This window comes from Aphidius gifuensis, linkage group LG3 (assembly GCF_014905175.1).
Source record: "Aphidius gifuensis isolate YNYX2018 linkage group LG3, ASM1490517v1, whole genome shotgun sequence".
Classification (NCBI taxonomy): domain Eukaryota; kingdom Metazoa; phylum Arthropoda; class Insecta; order Hymenoptera; family Braconidae; genus Aphidius; species Aphidius gifuensis.
In genome coordinates this window covers 379,124-399,797 of record NC_057790.1, presented here as the reverse complement: position 1 = coordinate 399,797, position 20,674 = coordinate 379,124, and the positions used below count along the sequence as shown (strand labels likewise).

The 20,674-nt window shown below is 26.9% G+C and overlaps 6 protein-coding genes across 6 annotated transcripts; 3 read left to right on the top strand and 3 right to left on the bottom strand.

The window, feature by feature from the left end:
• Positions 1-516: 516 nt before the first annotated feature.
• LOC122851221 (fatty-acid amide hydrolase 2) lies at positions 517-2,692 on the bottom strand. The gene is made up of 6 exons (XM_044150309.1): positions 2,303-2,692; positions 2,016-2,242; positions 1,628-1,957; positions 1,266-1,558; positions 750-1,187; positions 517-677 (listed from the first exon to the last, which is right to left on the bottom strand). Exons 1-6 carry the CDS (start codon positions 2,476-2,478, stop codon positions 588-590), a joined length of 1,554 nt encoding a protein of 517 aa, XP_044006244.1. The 5' UTR covers positions 2,479-2,692; the 3' UTR covers positions 517-587.
• Positions 2,693-2,762: 70 nt separating this feature from the next.
• LOC122851220 (fatty-acid amide hydrolase 2-like) lies at positions 2,763-5,757 on the bottom strand. Its single transcript, XM_044150307.1, has 5 exons — positions 5,342-5,757; positions 4,971-5,182; positions 4,552-4,778; positions 3,427-4,487; positions 2,763-3,354 (listed from the first exon to the last, which is right to left on the bottom strand). Exons 1-5 carry the CDS (start codon positions 5,363-5,365, stop codon positions 3,265-3,267), a joined length of 1,614 nt encoding a protein of 537 aa, XP_044006242.1. The 5' UTR covers positions 5,366-5,757; the 3' UTR covers positions 2,763-3,264.
• A 113-nt stretch (positions 5,758-5,870) lies between these two features.
• LOC122851219 (TBC1 domain family member 23) lies at positions 5,871-9,538 on the top strand. Its single transcript, XM_044150306.1, has 4 exons — positions 5,871-6,101; positions 6,560-6,780; positions 6,847-8,359; positions 8,439-9,538. Exons 1-4 carry the CDS (start codon positions 6,073-6,075, stop codon positions 8,713-8,715), a joined length of 2,040 nt encoding a protein of 679 aa, XP_044006241.1. The 5' UTR covers positions 5,871-6,072; the 3' UTR covers positions 8,716-9,538.
• A 371-nt stretch (positions 9,539-9,909) lies between these two features.
• Positions 9,910-14,078, top strand: LOC122851216 (UDP-galactose transporter senju). Its single transcript, XM_044150304.1, has 6 exons — positions 9,910-10,709; positions 10,773-10,887; positions 10,952-11,138; positions 11,206-11,361; positions 11,447-13,294; positions 13,982-14,078. The coding sequence occupies exons 1-5, from the start codon at positions 10,622-10,624 to the stop codon at positions 11,945-11,947; spliced, it is 1,047 nt and encodes a 348-aa protein (XP_044006239.1). The 5' UTR covers positions 9,910-10,621; the 3' UTR covers positions 11,948-13,294; positions 13,982-14,078.
• Positions 13,985-20,655, top strand: LOC122853493 (protein PFC0760c-like). The gene is made up of 8 exons (XM_044153993.1): positions 13,985-14,306; positions 14,545-14,832; positions 14,900-16,870; positions 19,336-19,500; positions 19,654-19,839; positions 19,973-20,149; positions 20,282-20,559; positions 20,631-20,655. The coding sequence occupies exons 1-8, from the start codon at positions 14,070-14,072 to the stop codon at positions 20,653-20,655; spliced, it is 3,327 nt and encodes a 1,108-aa protein (XP_044009928.1). The 5' UTR covers positions 13,985-14,069.
• Positions 16,987-18,766, bottom strand: LOC122851215 (carbohydrate sulfotransferase 11-like). Its single transcript, XM_044150303.1, has 5 exons — positions 18,545-18,766; positions 18,160-18,486; positions 17,866-18,025; positions 17,601-17,800; positions 16,987-17,532 (listed from the first exon to the last, which is right to left on the bottom strand). Exons 1-5 carry the CDS (start codon positions 18,653-18,655, stop codon positions 17,248-17,250), a joined length of 1,083 nt encoding a protein of 360 aa, XP_044006238.1. The 5' UTR covers positions 18,656-18,766; the 3' UTR covers positions 16,987-17,247.
• Positions 20,656-20,674: the final 19 nt, after the last annotated feature.

Below are 20,674 nucleotides of genomic sequence, written 5' to 3'. Positions count from 1 at the left end.
TGCAAGTGTTACCACGACCGCATTTGAGATGTTTACAGCAAGGAATAGTTCCTCGAAAACCTCGACACTGTAAATAGAAATAATTAATAGTCCAATTGATAGTAATTATTACAGAAAATATATATATTATTGCAAACCATTTCACCGTATTTGCTGCATGATGAAAATGGAATTGATTCAACTTGACAAATATTAGTTATAAACATTATCACTAAAAATACTATCAAAAAAATTCCTCTCATTGTAGTAATCGAAATAAATTGTTCAGCATAAAACGTACAGAACAACTTGATAAAATGATAACTGTTTTTTTCGTTGTCACTCTTTATATACAAACACATGTACCTAAATTTGCTTGACAAGTGTAAGTGAATGATAAATGTTAATAGTAAATGACACTCTTCCGGTCAAATATTGAAATCATTATTATTTTCCAACAAAAAGAAAAACAATTGTATTGAAATGTGTTGTTGATATTCGTATCTGCATTAATTAATTAAAAAGAATCAAAAGAAAATTAATTTATTATTGGATTTTTATTTTTATAAAATCAATACACAAATTTTCTTGAATAATTTTAAATAAATTTATGATGGTGGTACCCATCCACCAAATGTTTTTTCCAGTTCTTTAGCAACTGCAGCACAAAGATAATCTTTATGAGGTGCAGCAACAACCTGAAGAATAAAATACATAATTTTTTAATAAAGAATTTGTCGTGTTTTATTAATTTTAATTTATATTTTTACCTGAACACCAACTGGCAGACCTTCGCTGTCGAGACCAAGTGGTACTTGACAAACTGGTAATCTGAGAGCATTGAAAAGACACCAGTAACTAAAATTATAAGGTCTCAAAAAATACGAGTAATGATAACTAGCTGGATGAGGTGATGAAGGATAAATTAAAACTCCATTATCACCAAGTTTTTTAAGCAAAAACTTTTTCATCTCATCAGTAACAGCTTCAGCCCATTTGGCATCTTCTTTTGGAAAATAATCTTCATCAACAATATTCATCAAAGCTGCAAGAGTAATTTCTGATCTATTTGTTAATAATTTTATCAACTCTGATGTTGCACTTGTTGTTGATTTTTTATTTGTAATATTTAATTTGAAATCATCACCCTCTTGGCTCATCCAGTATCTCCACAAACTGTAGCTGTACTCTGAACCTGGTAATTTAATCTACAAAAATTCCAATCAATTTAATTATCATTATGTACAAAAATTCTATTTGATAATATTAGTTAATTATTTATTTACTTTTTCAGCTGAGCCTGTTATTTTTTTTAAATGCTTAACAACTTTATACAATGTTTTTCTCAACTCTAAATTAATTTTACTCGTTCGCAATTCACCAGAATTTTTTTGATAATAAATTTTAAGTTTTGTCACATCAACTGGTGTATCTAATTTATCTCTCAATGTATCATCACATATCATGACTTTTAACAGAGGCAATAAATCATCAGCATGCTTACAAATTGGTCCAGCTTCTGCCATGGTGCTTGAAAAATCTTTACTTCTCATTAAAACTCCCTTTAACGCTGTTGCTTCTACAAATAATAAAAACCATTATGTTTCCTCGCAATATTAACATCAAATTAACAACAAAATTTTCTAACTTTCACTTGGTTTTAATCCAAATACTCCATTGTAAAATGCTGGCATACGAATTGATCCACCAAGATCAGTTCCCAAAGAAAATGGAACACCACAAGATGCTGTTATTGCAGCATCACCACCACTTGATCCACCAACACTTCTTGTTGTATTGTATGGATTATTTGTTTGTCCATAAACAAGATTTCTTGACTCAACCCATAAATTTAATTCTGGCATGTTTGTCTTGCCAATTAATATGGCACCAGATTCTTTGACACTTGCAATTACAGTTGCATCTTCTGTTGATCTGTAATTTTTTCTCGACAACATTCCCAATGAATGTAACATTCCTGCAAATTCATCAATAATTAAATTAAAAATTTATTTAAATGAAAAATAAATACATACCTTTGGCTTCATTGCTTTCTTTTGTTGTAAATGGAATTCCCAAAAATGGTTTTGTTGTTTTTAATAAATTCATGTCAACACCAGATGCAATAAGATTATCATATTTTTTTGCTTCTTCAATTGCATCATCATAACGCTCTTCAACAATACTATTTGTTATTTTATTGACTTCTTTGCATCTTTCAATAAATGCACTAACAACCGTGACACAAGATAATTTTTTATTCCTAAAAAACAATCAATTGTTAATAATTTAAATACCTTTATTTAGCTTTTTCTTATTTTACCTTATTTTTTCAGCCAATTCAACTGCACTTTCCAAGACAATTGGATTACTAACAGGTGGAATTTTAACTTCTTTTCCATCGTAATAAATTCCAAATATAAAGTCAATAAAACAGTCAAACAAACAATGCAATTGAACAATGAAACACCGTAATATTTTCTTTATTTTACTCATCATTTTTTGACTAATTTATTATTGATATTAACTTTTTTGTTATCAAAATAAAAATTATTTCATGTCACTTTTCTTCTTGCAATATAAAAACTACTCACAGCAATGTTGATAATTGTTTAATAGTTAATTATAATATGTATTTATGTGACAATGTGTCTGCAAATGAATTAACACTTAATTAAATCACTCGACTTTGATCATTCAAACGATGAAATGCAAGAATATTTGTTAATATTTTAGCTCGAATCTTAGAGGGGATTTAGTTAAGGTCAAATAAAAATACGCAGTTCAATTAATTTATATTCAAATTTATGTATTTATGGCTGTATTATAACAAAGAATATCATTGAATGAAATAAAAATTTATATGAAAATTAAATAAACTCAAAAATTATTTTTAACACTAAAAAACTTGATTATAAAAATCATCAATACATTTATATATTTTTTTTTTAAGTTAAACTTACCATTAAGTTAATAAAAAAATTAATAATAATAAAAATTATTAAAGTACACTCAAAGTATTATTACGTGAAAGACTGAAAAAAAATTCTACAATATTTTTAAATAGAAAAAAAATATGCAATAAGAAAGCTAAATATTAATATTATTTCTTTTTTTTTTTCGACAACGATATTTGTGCCAAATATTAAAAAACCTTTAGTAACTCGACATTTATAAATTACATACAATACTTAATTGTTATTTATTGTTGCTATTTGTGGTCATATACTTTTTATATTTTTATTTTTATTATATATTTTTTAGTTAACGATGTTATTTAAATTTTTATGATGGTGGTACCCATCCACCAAATGTTTTTTCCAGTTCTTTAGCAACTGCAACACAAAGATAATCTTTATGAGGTGCAGCAACAACCTGAAGAATAAAATACATAATTTTTTAATAAAGAATTTGTCGTGTTTTATTAATTTTAATTTATATTTTTACCTGAACACCAACTGGCAGACCTTCGCTGTCAAGACCAAGTGGTACTTGACAAACTGGTAATCTGAGAGCATTAAAAAGACACCAGTAGCCAAAATTAAAAGGTCGTAAAAAGTATGAACAATGATAGCTTGCAGTGAATGGTGATGAGGGATAAATTAAAACTCCATTGTCACCAAGTTTTTTAAGCAAAAACTTTTTCATCTCAGCAGTAACAGCTTCAGCCCATTCTGGATTTTCTTTGGGAAAATAATCTTCATCAACAAGCTTGAGAATAGCTGCCAATGTTATTTCAGATTTATTTGTTAATAATTTAACAATTTCTTCGCTTGCACTTGTTCTTGAAGTTCTATTTGTAATATCAGATTTAAAATCAGCTCCCTCCTGTGTCATCCAATATTTCCACAATTTAAAACTATATTCTGATCCTGGTAATTTAATTTTTTCAGCAGATCCAGTAACATCTTTCAAGTGTTTAACAGCTTTACTGAGGGCTGCTCTCATGTCTGGACTTATTTTACTTGCTCGAAGATCACCAGAGCCTTCTTGATATAAAATTTTTATCTTTTCAATTTCAACTGGTGTATCCAGTGCTTCTCTTAATTTATCATCATGAGTCATTATTTTCAACAATGGCAAAAGATCCTCAGAACGTTTACAAATTGGTCCAGCTTCTGCCATACTTGATGAGCTTTCATCTTGTCGTAATCCAATTCCTTTCAAGGGTGTTGCATTTTGACTTGGTTTTAATCCAAAAACTCCATTGAAAAATGCTGGCATACGAATTGATCCACCAATATCACTTCCAACAGCAAATGGTGCACCACAACATGCTGTTATTGCAGCATCACCACCACTTGATCCACCAACGCCTCTTGTTGTATTGTATGGATTATTTGTTTGTCCATAAACAAGATTTCTTGACTCAACCCATAAATTCATTTCTGGTATATTTGTCTTGGCAATTAATATGGCACCAGATTCCTTGACACTTGCAATAACAGTTGCATCTTCTGTTGCTCGATAACCACGTCTTTTCATCATTCCAATTGAGTGTAGTAAACCTTAAGACAACAACAATAATATTTAAAACAAAATTCTAATTAATTTTTTAAATCAACAACAAACCTTTTGCTGCATTACTCTCTTTTGTTGTAAATGGAACACCTAAAAATGGCTTTGTTATTTTGAGTATATCAATATCAATATCACATGCAAGTAACTCGTCAACTTTTTTGGCTTCTTGAATAGCATCATCATATCTTTCATCAACAATTATATTTGTCAAACCATTGACTTCTTTGCATCTGTCAATAAATGCTGTTACAACTGCTTGACAAGATACCTTTTTATTTCTACAAATAAATAATTAAATAAATCAATAAAATTCTTAGTAAATCATTATGATTATATCACCAGAGATATTGGTTTTCTCTGCATTATATAATATTATTTTTACATCGAATTATTTAAATCTTCATATTGACCTGTTTATTTTTAATTTCTAAATTTCTTTTTCTAAATAAAATTATTCATAAATTAATTACCGTATTTTTTCAGCCAACGTAACAGCACTGTCCAGAAGAATTGGATTTTTGCCAGGTGGTACTTTTTTTTCTTTACCATGATAATAAAGTCCAAATATAAAATCAATTGAACAATCAAACCAGTAATGTAGCTGGACAATTATACAACGAATTAAACTGTATATCAACTTTTTCGATGCTTCCCACATTGTCTCGTCGTCAAAGTTTTTTACCTGATGAATAAAATTATTATAAAAAAATAATAAAGTCTAGACATCAAAGTCCAACAGCAGATATCAACTCTCTCTCTAATATTATATCATAATTTTAAAAGAAACAATCTAAATAAAAAGAATAAAATAATAATAAGTTAAGTGATAACACATGATTACCTGATTTGTCATGGATGTACACATTGTGTTGTTGATAAATCGATGTGACGTCAAGAAGACAATACACCACCACAAAAACTACCCTCTTTATAAAATATAAAAATTAATGTTTATCTTCACACAATTTATATTCTTCAATGAAAATAATTGAACAATTAATTTAATCAAATTTATTTATAAAAAGTACTTGTACTTTATTCCAGTCATCAGATGCCAACTATCAGATGCCAATTAATAAAAAACCGGATTGTTTTTTTTTGTAATTCAATATTTATATGACAAAGTGCAAAAAAAAATTTGTGTCATCATTCAACGCCAAGTTCCTCTCTTTTTTTTTCCTCCACTCTCCCACTCTCTCTTGTTCATAACAAAAACAAAAACAACTATGCGCAAAATGTTGTTGTTGTTGAGTAACAAGAATCAAGATGGCGAAGACGATAATGTTGATAATAACAACACCTGTTCTTACCATTTACGTGTGTTTTATTTTTTTTTATTTTTCTCTGAAAGCCAACGTGACCTTTTGCAAGTGTGTGTGCTCGACGACATCATCAGTCTATCATAAAAAACTATGAAAAAATAACGTAAAGACTGTTCCTGTGACTCACGTCAATATATAAAATTATTAATTTAACAAAATAGTGTGTTAGTGTTGTTTTTAAAAGTAAATTCAGTGTTAACATATTGTTAACATATTGTGATTAAACCAAAATTAATAATTTAAGTAAAAAATGGCTCTAGATGACAAAGAAAACACCTGGTGAGTACAAAATAACAACTGCAATTATTTAATTGTTGTTGACACATTGATAACAACTTAATTATATCATATTTTTTAAAATTATTTGTTGAGCAACTAAGTGGCTAATGACGTACCACCTTTGTCAATAAATAATATAGCTATATATTTCGATTCACGGTCAAATACATTTGTTTATTTAGGCAATAGTATATTTGTTATTTGTCAATCAAATTGTGCATAAACAATTAATTGTACAACATCAGTATAATGACGTTTAAAAATATCATTAATATTTAATTAACTCACAAGTGTTGTTGTTGAAAAATTGAGATAACGATTTTAGTATTTCTTTGCAAAATGTAAAATTAATGTCAATGATTGCTTATCAAAATGATAAGATAAAATATATTTATCATTTTAAATTGTTACTATTTGATTAGCATGATTGTTTAAATGATTGTTTTGTTTATTTTAAGGGTGTTGGAATTGGAAGCAGCACTTTTAGACACAGAGGCACCATCAGCATCAGATATTTATGCAATATGCAAAGGACAACCAGTTCCATTAAATCTTAGACCAGATGTTTGGCAGGCATGTCTTGATGTTACTGATCGTGGTAATCAATTGATACATTTTAATGAAGTATTTGATTTACCTGAACAAAATATCATAAGAGAAGATTGTCAATTACTTGTTGGTATGTTATTATAAATTACTATTTAAAAAATAATCAATTGACTGATTGGTTTATTTATTTTTAAAGGTAAATTAGGAAATGAAGATGAAGATAAAGTATCAGTTGTATCTGATCTAGAATCAATAATAACATTTTATTGTAAAAATAGAGGTAAAATATATGAACGTGGTAATGGTTGGTTGGAACTTCTTGGACCATTGGTTGCCTTGAAACTTCCACGTTCATCAACATACAATTTATTTGAAGCAATTAGAGATGTTTATATTCCGCGGGGTGAAATAAGTAGTTCTGTTTTGAGGCTTCTTTTACTATATCATGAGCCAGAATTATGTTCATTTTTAGACACAAAACGTGTATCACCAGATCAATATACAAAAGGATGGGTAAATACATTATTTGCTGGTGTATGTTCATTGCCAGCTGTATTTACAATGTGGGATCTTTATTTTATGCAAGCTGATCCATTTTTTATGATGTTTTTATCATTGATCATGGTGATTAATGCTAGAGAACAAATATTATCAATGAAAAATGAGGATAAAAAAATAATTGTTGATACACTTGCTGCAATGCCAGTTGCACTTGAAGCTGATGATGTTACTGATTTTTGTTCACTTGCACAATATTATTCAATGAAAACACCGTCATCATTTAAACAAGATTTATATACAATAATGTTTGGTGAAGGTGGTGATGAAAAATTTATATCACATGCATTATGTTTACCAGTATCAGCACAAGAATTAATTGAAAATTCAATTGAATTACCATCATCAACAACAAATCCACCAATTGAATCTGTTAAATTTTTTCTTGTTGATTGTCGTCCAGCTGAACAATATAATGCTGGTCATTTACCAACAGCATTTCATCTTGATTGTAATTTAATGCTTCAAGAACCAGCAGCATTTTCAACAGCTGTACAAGCTTTACTACAAGCACAAAGACAAGCACTTGCTGTTGGATCAAATGCTGGTGGTGAACATTTATGTTTTTTAGGAAGTGGAAGACAAGAAGAGGATCAATATACACACATGGTTGTTGCTTCATTTCTTCAAAAACAAACACAATACGTTAGCATGGTATCAAATGGTTATCAAGCAATTCATGAATATTTTGGTGATGAACTTGTTACTAATTTTATTGATCATAATTCACAACATTGTTTAGTATGTAATGAAAATTTATCACAAGATAATTCAAATGAATCAAGTCCAGGTAAATCTAAAAATAACAACAACAGCAATAATACAGATTTATTTGGTAAAATTGGTCTTGCAATGAAATTAAAAAGTCAAGAAGTCAAGGGTAAATTAATTGATTATATTGTTAATCCAAGTGCAAGTATTACATCAAATGATAATAGTAAAAAAATTAATAATGATACAAAAAGAACACGTTATCATGCTGCACCAGTATTTAGTATTGATGATGATCATGATGCTGATGTTGGTGTTGATGCACCTGAAAATGAAGAACCAGTTGAAGTTGTGTCAATTCAACAGTGGCTTAAAGATCCAAAATTATTACATTCTTTTGATTGTCAAGAGGTCAAAGCCAATGGTTACGTTTATGAAAGGTAATTATTTATTTTTTTTCTTCATCATATGTTGTTGAATAATATATATTCATAATTATTTCCTTGTTTATTTTTCAAGTCGATTACTCGTCACTGACACTCAGCTTATTGTATTACGTGACATACCAGGTCGTAAAGGTGCTGCTCATGTTATTGTTAAACGTCCATTATCAAGTATTGTTAAAATAACATCAAGAAAACGTCATCCAGATTTAATAACATTTAAATATGGTACAACACAACACAATGAAACACTTGTTATATCTGACATGGACAGATTTCTCATACCAAATGCTAGTGAAGCAACTAAATTAATATCTCAACAAATTCTTGAACAATTACACAATTCCGATTAATGTCAGTATGTTAATATAATATATTTAAATTTTATTTCTTTATATCTAATTGTAACACACACACACAGTTAATTTCTTTCTTTATTTTTTGTTGTTTCTTCACGCGGTACTTACTATCTGTCGATATTTTATTTTTTTAAATACATTTATTAAGTATTATTACGTCCAATATTTCTAATCAAAAGTGCCATTAAACGAAATATGTATGTAGTCATGAAAAATGATTTGAAAAAAAAAAAAAAAAAAAGTGCAACAGCATTCCTTGAATATTTATACGACAAATTGTTTAACATTTATTTATTATTAATTTCAATTTTGACCTAGCTTGTCTAAAGCATATTTATTTTTTTTTTTTTCATTGCAATATTTAATAATTATGAATTGTCAAGGTTGTGTGCTTCCAAGTAAATTATATTTGTTTTTTTTTTCTTTTTTTTTTTTGATCGAATAAACGGGTTGAAACTATTTTTAATAATTAGCAAATTATATTGTAATAAATATATATTTAAAATCATGTTTTAATATTAAATAAGTATGTCAATGACTTTTTTGTTTTTTCGTTTTTATCAATTATCATGGTGGAAATATTGCTTTGATTTTTCTTCGAAATTTTTCGATTCTTTCGTAGAAATAAGACCGATGGCGGAGACATTTTTACTCCATTTTTTTTCGGAGTAAAAGTCGGAGAAATATTTCCTCCGGAGTAAAAAATGAAACATTGTAAAATATATTAAATTTATTTATAAATAAAATAAAGATTTATATATCGCTTTGAGCATTATAATCTGTAAAAATGATTAATAAATTTAAATTTAAAACAATATTCTTATAAAGCAATAATTTAATTATAAAATTATAAAAAAAATTCCTTATTATATATATACCTTTTTTGAACGTAAAGCAAATATCTCAAAGTTATTAAAAATGAAGTTATTATTATTACATTATAAATCAAGGTAATTTTTCAGAGTGTATTTTTAATTTGTGGAGAAACCGTCAAAGAGTGCCACGACAGTTTTCATTCCTTAAATCCCTATTAATTAAAAAATTTACGTAATGAAAACTGTTGCGGTACTCTTTGACCGGGTACACATAATAAAAGAGTTCAAATAATTTTTTTTGAAAATCATCATCATTAACAAATTAAACTGTTTTATCAAGAGATGATAACATAAATTAAGGTTATGTTGACTATTTATTTATTTGTTTATTTATTTATTTATTAAAAGAATAAAAAAAAATGACGTTTTTATTGTCAAAAAAATGACAACAAATACTCTAATAAAACATACAATAATAATGTCAATAAGTTAAAATTAAAAAATGAGTGTTTTTTTATCATTTCCTGGTGAGTTTTATTATCAATAAAAATGTTTTTATCATTAAAATGGTGTGTTATCAGAGAAAAACGTCGTCATGTATTAGCAATTGAATTACCAGAACAAAGTATTAATTAAAATAAAAGCTATTTTAATATTCGACAATATTCCCAGTGTAATTTATTATATTTTTTAAAAATATATATTTTTTATTTTAATTGCAATTGGCATGCGCGATAAATAACTTGCCAACGATTGTGTTACATTTTTATTCTCATATTGCAGAATTGGAAATTGGAATAAAAATAAAAAGCATTGTGCAACGTTGCACTTGATTATATTTATAAATAAATTAAAAAATAATAATAATTAAATATTGATTATTAATTGTGATAATAAAATAATTAAAACTTCAAGACAAAAAATATAATTTTCATTTTGCATAACCTGAATAGCCATCGACACACATTTTATATGTTGATGTTAATGTACATGTGTGTTTTTTAACAAGTGTATATTATTATTAAATAATAAATAAACAATTGAAATAAATATTTAATTGTTTATTATTGAATGGCATTTGTAAAATGGCAAATGTCAATTGGGGAGAACTTTTCCCTGGAAGATGGAGTGCTTTTATATTTTTTTCCTACATGGCACTTTTTATCAATCAAGGTAAATTAATTTGCAAACAATTAAATATATAAACAAATGGCTATTTATTGTTGTTATTTACAGGAATCATTGTTACATGGTCACAAAGCAAAGGTGATTACAAATACAACATAGTCACTGTTGTTCTGTTGACTGAAGTTGTCAAATTAATTGTATCAACAATATTATTTTGCTGGGAGTAAGTTTAATTTATAATAAAAATTGGCTATTTATTTATTTATTTATCTATTACTTTTTTTCAGCAATAAAATATCAGTTTTACTAGTTGACATTGTTAAACACAAACGAGTATTTTTTTTATACATGGTACCATCATTTTTATATTGTTTATACAATAATTTAGCATTTGTTAATCTTGCTGCTTTTGATCCAACAACTTATTATCTTTTACTACAATTTCGTGTTGTTATAACTGGAATAATATTTCAGGTAAATTAATTATAAAGCTAGCAATTAAATTAATAACAAATTTAATTTTTATATAAATTAATTACAGGTTGTTTTTCATAAAAAGCTGTCATCGAAACAATGGATTTCGTTGATAATATTGACACTTGGTTGCATGATGAAACATGTGAATCTCAATCTAGGTGAAAATAAATTTATTGAAAATTTTCATTTAAATATAAATGCATTTTTTATATTTGTACAGGTAAAATTTTTAATTAAACAATTTCATTTTTATAATTGAATTAGTACAAATGATTAATATGTAATTTTTTTTTTTGAATCAACAGACAATTTGTTCATGTTTAGCTGGTGTTTACAATGAGTATTTATTAAAAGGTCAAGGTGCAAATATAAATATTTTTTTACAAAATGTATTCATGTATATTGACAGTATTATTTGTAATATTATTGTGTTGATATTACAAGGAAATCCTCTGGATGCATTTGAAAATTTTGGACCAAGTATTCTACATGAGCCAAAAGTTTTAATAATTATTATAAACAATGCAGCAATTGGTATTATAACAAGTTTTTTTTTGAAAAATTTAAATTCAATATTAAAAACATTTGCAAGTGCCTTGGAGCTTGTATTTACAGCAATTTTATGTTGGTTTATATTTGATATTCCAATTTATCTTAATACTGTTTTGGCAATAACAATGGTCAGTTATGCTGTCATACTTTATGCCAAAAATCCAGTTCAAAATACAACAACAAATATTGATTTACGAAGTAACAACAAGGAAGACTACATACGTCTACTAGAACCAAAAATTCAAACTGTATAAAATTTGAACATTCACCTAGCTGAATGTCTTCCTAATATTCAATCGAAATTTTAAAATCAATAATACAATTAAACATCGAAATATGTGATTAATAAAATAACTCATTATTTTTAATTCGAAAATTATTTATATTATTTATTTATTTAATCAACAACACGCTTATTATTATTGATAGATTTTAGTTTAAATAATTTTAATAACAATCGAAATACAACTGCTTTTTTTCTTTGTAGAAATAATTTTATCAGGTGTTGAGTGAATAATAACTTTAACTAGTGTAAATAAAGTCCCTTAAATTAAATTAATCTTGTTATCGATAAAAAATTAATTAAATATATTAAAGAAAATATATGTGTTTGCGTGAGTTGGCAAGTTATTGTGTCCAACAAATAAACTTCTTAGGGACAATTTGACCTACTTATTTTTCTTATTAATGTACATTCAAATTAATTTTATTTCTAAAATTTTGATAATCATCGCAATAATATATTCAAAGATATTGAATAGAAGAAAAAATTAATTTATTATGAACTCTTTGTTATGCAACTTTTATAATATTTATCAAAAATTATTAAAGAAATAAATGAAAATTGTATATTTATATTAATTGTCTTGAATAATAAATTGTTTATAAAAACTTGATTGATGTTTTGTTGAAAGAAAAGCTTCTTATTAACAAAATATTTAAGTTTGTTTTTTAATCGCGTGGAATTTTTAAAAATCCATATTTAAAATAATTGTTATTAACTGCACCTAGATGTTCCAATTTAAATTGACATGTCCTCAAATAATTTCTCAAGATCAACAGCTCTAGTTCAACACATGTATTATCGAGGACATGATATCAACTTTTTTTTTGTATAAATCTCAATCATTTTATAATTGTTCTACATTCGAAAAAAAAAAAATAATAATCAAGTTAATAGTAATGATAAAAGCTCTTTAATTAATCGAAATTATTGATTGATTTTTTTTCGATAGAAATTGTGTAGAATTAAGAGTTGAAATAGTGTTATTGTTGAGAGTAAAATTGACGATGGAAAATGATGTGATGATTCCTTTGAAAATATACATGTAAAATTGAAAAAATTTATTAGACAAAGTTTGTTGTTAAGCTCACACTGTAGCTGGTGAGCTGGGGGATCGTTTTTAGTCGATATTCATGCGCACCAACAACTTAACCGCGAGATTATAGTGTACAATAAGTAAAACTGAGTAAAATATTTTGTAAAACCAACAGTAGTCACATGCCACTCGTTCTCGCTAGTACAATTGTAAATATTTTTTTAATTATTCAACAATTTTAAATAAATTAAATTTAATAAACTCATAAAGAAAAATTAAAAAGTATGTATGGTGTTTTTTTTTTTTAAATTACTATTTAACATAAATAATATTATTACGTCTATAGAAAAAAAAAAAATCGAAATCGAAACAAAAATAAAAAATTGAATATTTAAATTGAAATTAAAATAATCTTTTTTAAATTTCGCGAGGCTATTATTTCCGGGTAGCAAAAATAAAAAAATATTGTGATTTTCGATCCAATAAAAAACCTGCCTTCCGTGTGTACCACTTTTTTTTTTTTTCTATTTTTCCTTTGGTATAATCGTGACGCAAGATTGTGCGATAATTCTCACAAGTATTTTACCCCGTCAGTTTGTGAAGAAAAAAAAAATATATTTCAAGCTAAAATCTTTGTAAAATAAATAAATAAATATTGTTTATAAAATAAACACCTTGAACTGACAAAAAATAAGTAAGTTTATTGTTACAAATCGACAGACCTTAACCAACTATATACTTATAAACTTGAAACGTTCGATAATAAAGAATACGTAAAATAAAAAATAATAAAAATATGTCTTATAGACATTTTGTACTGTCAATTTGTAAATTAATTTTAGGTCAATACCATGTTGTAGTCTTGAAACAATAATACAATTACATTAATTATTTACTTTATTGTTTTAATGATAAATTTTTTTTTTTTTTTTTCATTAAATATGTATGACGATATACAAAAACAAAAAGGAGTGATTACTTGTGGACATGTGTATTGAATAATTGATCAATCCAACACCTGATGGATTATTATTTTTGAGATGATCTGGATCGAGTTATGTCCGGGTGTGTTGAACGTTGTCATCAACACGTGTCCCCGATGACAGGATCCATTCAATTGGGGCCAATACAGCCCCATGCTATGCCATATTCAAAAATTCAAATGCCAAATTTTATTGCTCATAATGAACAATTGACAGTGTCACCAAATCAACAACGGAACAAAGGAACAATGACACTTTCACAATTTCATCAAAAAACACCAATTCAACTTACACCTCTTTGGGAACACGTGGTATATATTTTAAATACTCAATTTTAATTAATTATTTATAAAATAGAAAAATTAAATTATCCAAGGTCTTAAAGTTGCTTTATTTATTTCAATATTAATTACTTTTTTTTTTTTTTAATTTTACCTTCAACATGAACTTTGTTAATAATTGTTTTTGAATTATAAATTTAAAAAATAAAAGAAAAAAGTAGTTCAATGTTATAATGAAATGAAAATCAATTTTTAAAATATTAATTAGGTACGCACACAAGAATTTCCCAGTGAGGTTGATAAACAGCTGACATTTGATGAGATAACAGAAAGATTACGTGATCCTGAATGGGAAGTACGACAGCATGCATTACGTGTGCTAATTGATGTTTTACCGACATTGAAAAATGATGCTGTTGATGATTTGATGGTGTCAGTTGTGCCAGAACTTGTTAATAATTTAGGTCATTTAGCACCAGCTGTAAGAAAAGGTGGTCTTGATGCACTCAGGGTTTATTTGGTATGCAGTCAAAAGCCAGATGACATTGTCAATAATGTAAGTTTAAAAATAATTAATTTAAAATAATTTTTTTAACTAATGATTTGTGTTTTAATGTTTAAAGATTCTTGAGGCTAGTTTAAAACATCATGATATTCAGGATAGTATTAAAACAAGTATTACTGCTGGTGTTATATTGAGTACACCGTCTTTACTTTTTTCAACGTTATCAAATACCACAAATTTAACAAGGCAAACATTAAAGCTGGCTATTAATTATTTAGCTAATTATCTAGTTCAAGTTACGCATCAAGAATCAGCTTTAAAATCACTTGTTAAAATTCGTGATACAATTGGTAATGATGAATTTATAAATTTACTAAATGAATGTGATCCAAAGTATAAAATTGATTTTGAAAATATTTGTCAAGATTATGATGTTAATGATAAATCATTGAAGAAAAAAAAAAAAAAGAAAAAAACTAAAAAAAAGAAAATTAATTCAGCTGAAATTAATGAAAATAATAATAATGATAATGTTGATGATAATGTTGATGATGAATCGAAAATTCCACCATCAAGAGTAGTTTTAGAAACAGAAATAAAATTTAATTCTGAAACGGCAATTATGATGACAATTTTAGAAGAAAAAAATAGTGATTCAGATGATGAAAGAGAAAATAATGATGATGATGATGATGATGAAGACAATGATGATGGTGATGAATATTTTTCTGTTGATAAATTAAAGAGTAAATTTGATGATAAATTAAAAATAACAGAACTTGAAGCACAAAATGAATGGATTGAACGAAGAAAAACACCAAGACGAGTACATTTTGGTGGTGAAATTGTTAAATTAAGAACACCAGATAGTGATGATTCTGATGTTATTCATCAGACAAAAATACCACTTCCAATAACACCAGTAACTAAAATGCCACTTCATAAATCACGAGTGTCATCGATAAATAAAATGAATAAACATTCAAAAAATAATCAAAGAAGATCTAGATCAGCTTCTAGCTCACCCAAACGTAAATACTACATTCATGATGCAAGCTTGAGTCCAAAAAAAAGTATATTAACTAAAACAAATGATTATGAATATTTTAGCAGTCATCAAATGAATAGAAGAAAATCAAAATCATTGGAAGATGAATTATATTTCAAGGGTGAAGCTGATGAAGATTTTAATATCAACGAAAATGATCGTAGTTGGTCATTTGAAGTTTTTCAAGATACTGACAATGATGGTGATGATGATGATGAATCAATTGAACCAATTAAAATAATATCAGATAAAGCGACATTAAATAAATCAAAAAAAAAAAGAAAATTAAAATCAGCTGGTGAAATAACAACGACAATTGCTGAGGTACATAATGAGCATATTAAATCAGATGATGAAAAAATAAATGAAGCTTATTTAAATGATCATTCAATTAATGATGTAGCTGATAAAAAAAATTATCTACAAGTGCCACAAATAATAATACAAACAGATAAACTAAAAAATAATACAAAAGCATTTAATAAACATAATAAAAATGATGAAAATTTAGAAAAAAGACCAAATACAACACCAGGTTTAATTGAAACAATTGATACATCATTTGATAATGAATTAAAGGTAAAAAAAAAAAATGAACAACGATCACAATCAAGTTTATCACGTAAAGCAAGCTATGAAGCATTTCCAAAAAAAGAAAGAAATTATATTTACATGGAATTATCAAGTCCAGCTAAAGTTGAACCAACTAGTCGTGAAGTTTCACCATCTCGTAGTGATTCAAAGCTACCAACAGCCAATTCTGTTGAACCTAATGCTGAACAATTGCAAAATACTACTGATAATAAAATCATCAACAGTGTGATTGTTGAAAATAAAGAAGATGATAGTAATAAAAATAATCTAGATGATGATGTTAAAATTAAAAGTTCAATTGTTGCTGAGAAGAAAAGCAGTGATGATGTTGATGACAGTGGCGAAAGTAGAAATGGCAGTTCTGACAGTGGACCAAAATTAAATGAAGAAAATTGGGAAGAACTTGGACTAGTTAATCAGGAAGTTCTTGATGATCTACACAATAAGGTAAGAAATAATTTAAAATATCAAAAAATAAAAGAATTTGTAGATTTAATTGTACGATAAATTTACATAATAATTATCATAAAAAAAAAATCATAAGACAAGTTGAATAACCTGACTTGATTTATTTAAAATAAATTTGAAAAATAATTAACTTGTCTTACAAAACATGCGACGATTTTAAATACATATTTTGAATGTTTCATTCAAGCCAGTGTTTTATTTTTTATATTTTTTTTATTTTGAGATTGGTTTGATATAAAGCATAGTGGTAGTAACTGGGTCGATCGATTTACCAACGCCTCAAAGTTTGTGAATGTTAAGTGACCATCATTGGCCTCACTTAAATATATATTTATATAAATGACTTGACAATTATTTTATTCATTATCATATACATCTGAAAAAAAATCAACCTCAAAAGGATTTTCTTCAGTAGCATAATCATGAGTAAATTGAAAATATTCATCAACTGAATAAGCAAACATTTCGAAATCAAGTTTGTATTTATTATACAATCGATTAACTTGTGAGATGTTTAATTGTTTAAAGTAAATTCTTGCTGCATTTGATATGCCAACTTTATGCTTCCAATGTGGTTTTATCAATTGACTTAATCCTAATTTTTCAAATGCAAATAATTGATCTTGATAGAGTGTCTCAACCTGAAATAATTATCAAATAATTATTTATAACAATTAATATTAAATATGTTAAGCTTGATTAAATTGACCTTTGCAACGAGAGAATAATTGAGTGAACAAGGTGTACAAAATAAATAATATGGCATCCAATGATCATCCCCATAACTTTCAAGTTCAGTGTCAATAATATAATCAACAAATTCCGACCATGTTGGTTCAATTCCAGCTGGTTTTGGTAAATTTATCGGATGAATAACTTGATCATCTCTTGGCTTGACAAAATCATTTCCTAATTGAATTTTTCAAAAAATATTATTACAAATAATTGGAGATATAAAATATTATCAAACATACCTCTGTATTTTTTGACAATAGCAGAACCATATTTACGATAAAAATGTAGTGTACCATGTTGTCTTCCAGCAATGGAATTTTCAAGTTTGTCTCGATAGGCACTCAGCAATCTTTCAAATGGATGCCTCACAACAAGTAGCTTTGTCGTGTCTTGCATTGCCTGAGGGAATGAAATAAAAAAAAAAAACCAAATAACATATAAAAGTTTGTCCACTTGAAAAGACACAAGAAAATATATATACTTGATTTATTTTTATTTATATTTTTATTGAAATAAAAGTATATATACAAAACCTCTTCGGCTTCTGGATAATCGAGTTCAGGAATAACTCTCCGGGCAATTGTTGATATCTGTTCTCGCCCACTTGACAATTCGGCCTCGGGTATTCTCATGAGAAGACAAATATTATAAAGCCAAGTTGTACTAGCAGCTTTATATATTGGACAATATGATAAATCATATTTTTTAACAATATAAAATACACTGTACTGTGGTGTTGGTGGATATTTAATTATATTTTTTCCATCATCTTTATGATTTTTATAAATTCCTAAATTATATTTTTCACATACTCTCTTTATATTGTTAATTCTTATTGCATTTCTAGCTTCCCAATTGACCTTAAATTAAAATCACAATTAAATTAAATTTATAAAAAATTGATAATTTTATTTTTACCTTTTCTTCATCAATTTTTTCATGATTTTGTTTTAAAATTATAAAAACAATAACAAATGAAAATGTGAATATCAATGTCCAGTTGAATACTCGTCGAATTTTTTTACTCATTGTTTATATTTTTTTTCCAATGAATATTATTTGTATACACTATATGGTAAAAAATATTATTTTGGGTCCTACAGCAAACCAGTCTTGGTGGAGTGACTGGTTTCGACTGACAATAAGAAGCCTCACCTTGAAAGATCAATGATCTCTCCTTGCATACTAATCTACCAACATTCAAACGATTATATTACTTTGTACTTGAAGTAAAAAAGTAACAGAAACATTGAAAATGTCAATTAAAAATTCTACCATCAAGCATTATGTTTGAAAAAAATTGATAATTATTTTAAAGATAAATTACAGCTGATAATTTTAAATAATAATATTATGATAATGACCTTTTTAAAAATATAAAATAGCTACCATTATAATAAAAAATTCTAATCTATCAAAAGTATAATAGTTAAATAGTTAAAATAAAAAAAAATAGTCAACCAAGACTAGTAGAAAAAAAAATAATAATGAAGCACGTGTTGCGTGTTAGACAAGTCGTGATAGTTATTTCTTGACGTACAAAATATGCAAATCAACTTGCATTATCGCAATATATATATTTTTTTTTCTTCCACCCTGTTTTATCAGATAAACCTTTTCTGTAATTAATATAGTCAAATAGAAAAGGCCACGAAAAAACATATAGCCTTAATTTAAAGAAAAAATAAATAATATTATATAACATTCAGGATGACTGGCGAGCAAGAGTTCGAGCATTGGAAAGAATTGCATCGGCATTGAGAACATCCTCGTCATTAATTGCAATTGAGCCAAGACTTGGATCCCTACTGCAAGCTGTTCTTGGTGGTGAAAGAAGTTGTAAAGTTGCTGCTGCTGGAATGTCTGTTGCTAGGGTAATTAAAATTAAATTAAATGCAAAATAATTATTACTATTTTTTAAGGTAATAAATCACTTTTTCATTTGGTTGTTGAATAAAGTGAATATTTAAATTCATGTATAAAATAATATGAATGATTAATGAGGCTATTTAATTGTCTGCACGAAGGTTGTCATTGCCGGAGTTACAGAAGAAGCACTTAGACGTCGTTTACCACAAATTGCATGGGGTTTGACTCGTCAGGGTGGACCAAATGCTGCTCAATTATCTAGAATTGTCATGTTGCGTCTTAGGCCAACATTATTTTTTGAACAATTACTTCAACCTCATTGCATTGATGCTCGAAATGCCAAGGTAAAAAATCAATTTTATCATTTTTTATTTTCAAAGAAATATTTTTTATTTTTTATTGATAAAAAACAATGGGTTAAATTTAGTCAAAAAAAAAATAATTCAATAAATATTTTTTTACTTTTTTTTATTCTAGACAAGAGAAAATGCACTTCAGCTTTTGATCTTCTCGTTGGTAACATTTCCCAGTACTGAGTTCAAAGTAGAGAATGTTGCAAACAAAGTGGCTTTGATGGTGGGTGACAAAAGGCGAAGGGTGAGACAAGCAGCTCTAGATACTCTTGCGGTACTTGCACAGATTTACGAACCCGAGGTAACATCAAAGACCCAGATCACATAGTTTAAATTTAAATCTCTATTTTTTTATTTTTTTTTATTCTTATCCGTTTTCCAATCAATTGATAATGGATAAATGGTTTTTTTTATTTTTTCATTATTTAAAAAGGAAACACTTCAAGCTGGTAATAGAGCAGCTAAAAAACTCAAAGAGGGTAACAATATGATGGCAGCAATACGAGCAAGAATATCTAGAAAATCATTACCAATGGTATCAGCTGATGGACTTGTTGTTTATGGCTTACAAATATCACCAAAATTACAAATAACAACTGGTCCAGATGTCGATTGGATTCTTGCTGGTACTGGATCTGTTTCACCTGGTACTGGTAGAGCAAGAGGACAAATTATATCAACAACTTCTAAGCCTGAATCAACAAATATCAAGTACATTATATTTTTTAATTAATATTTTCATATATTTAATTAATTAATTTTTAACTTTATTTGACTTTTAGTTGGTATCATCAACAGATCAAGTAAATTAACCATCAAATTAGAA

Excerpts from the sequence above, each read along its gene's own strand:
- LOC122851216 (XM_044150304.1), top strand. The coding sequence starts at position 10,622 with ATGGCAAATGTCAATTGGGGAGAACTTTTCCCTGGAAGATGGAGTGCT. Across the intron at positions 10,710-10,772 it reads GGCACTTTTTATCAATCAAG|GAATCATTGTTACATGGTCA; the intron begins GTAAATTAATTT and ends TGTTATTTACAG. Across the intron at positions 11,139-11,205 it reads TAACTGGAATAATATTTCAG|GTTGTTTTTCATAAAAAGCT; the intron begins GTAAATTAATTA and ends AATTAATTACAG.
- LOC122851221 (XM_044150309.1), bottom strand. The coding sequence starts at position 2,478 with ATGATGAGTAAAATAAAGAAAATATTACGGTGTTTCATTGTTCAATTG. Across the intron at positions 1,188-1,265 it reads TAACAGGCTCAGCTGAAAAA|ATTAAATTACCAGGTTCAGA; the intron begins GTAAATAAATAA and ends GAATTTTTGTAG. Across the intron at positions 678-749 it reads GTCTGCCAGTTGGTGTTCAG|GTTGTTGCTGCACCTCATAA; the intron begins GTAAAAATATAA and ends TTTATTCTTCAG.
- LOC122853493 (XM_044153993.1), top strand. The coding sequence starts at position 14,070 with ATGTCCGGGTGTGTTGAACGTTGTCATCAACACGTGTCCCCGATGACA. Across the intron at positions 14,307-14,544 it reads CACCTCTTTGGGAACACGTG|GTACGCACACAAGAATTTCC; the intron begins GTATATATTTTA and ends AATATTAATTAG. Across the intron at positions 19,840-19,972 it reads TTGATGCTCGAAATGCCAAG|ACAAGAGAAAATGCACTTCA; the intron begins GTAAAAAATCAA and ends TTTTTATTCTAG.
- LOC122851215 (XM_044150303.1), bottom strand. The coding sequence starts at position 18,655 with ATGAGTAAAAAAATTCGACGAGTATTCAACTGGACATTGATATTCACA. Across the intron at positions 18,026-18,159 it reads ATTATCCAGAAGCCGAAGAG|GCAATGCAAGACACGACAAA; the intron begins GTTTTGTATATA and ends TCATTCCCTCAG. Across the intron at positions 17,533-17,600 it reads ATTATTCTCTCGTTGCAAAG|GTTGAGACACTCTATCAAGA; the intron begins GTCAATTTAATC and ends TAATTATTTCAG.
- LOC122851220 (XM_044150307.1), bottom strand. The coding sequence starts at position 5,365 with ATGTGTACATCCATGACAAATCAG. Across the intron at positions 5,183-5,341 it reads GTACATCCATGACAAATCAG|GTAAAAAACTTTGACGACGA; the intron begins GTAATCATGTGT and ends TTTATTCATCAG. Across the intron at positions 4,779-4,970 it reads ACGTTGGCTGAAAAAATACG|AAATAAAAAGGTATCTTGTC; the intron begins GTAATTAATTTA and ends ATTTATTTGTAG.
- LOC122851219 (XM_044150306.1), top strand. The coding sequence starts at position 6,073 with ATGGCTCTAGATGACAAAGAAAACACCTG. Across the intron at positions 6,102-6,559 it reads GATGACAAAGAAAACACCTG|GGTGTTGGAATTGGAAGCAG; the intron begins GTGAGTACAAAA and ends GTTTATTTTAAG. Across the intron at positions 6,781-6,846 it reads AGATTGTCAATTACTTGTTG|GTAAATTAGGAAATGAAGAT; the intron begins GTATGTTATTAT and ends TTATTTTTAAAG.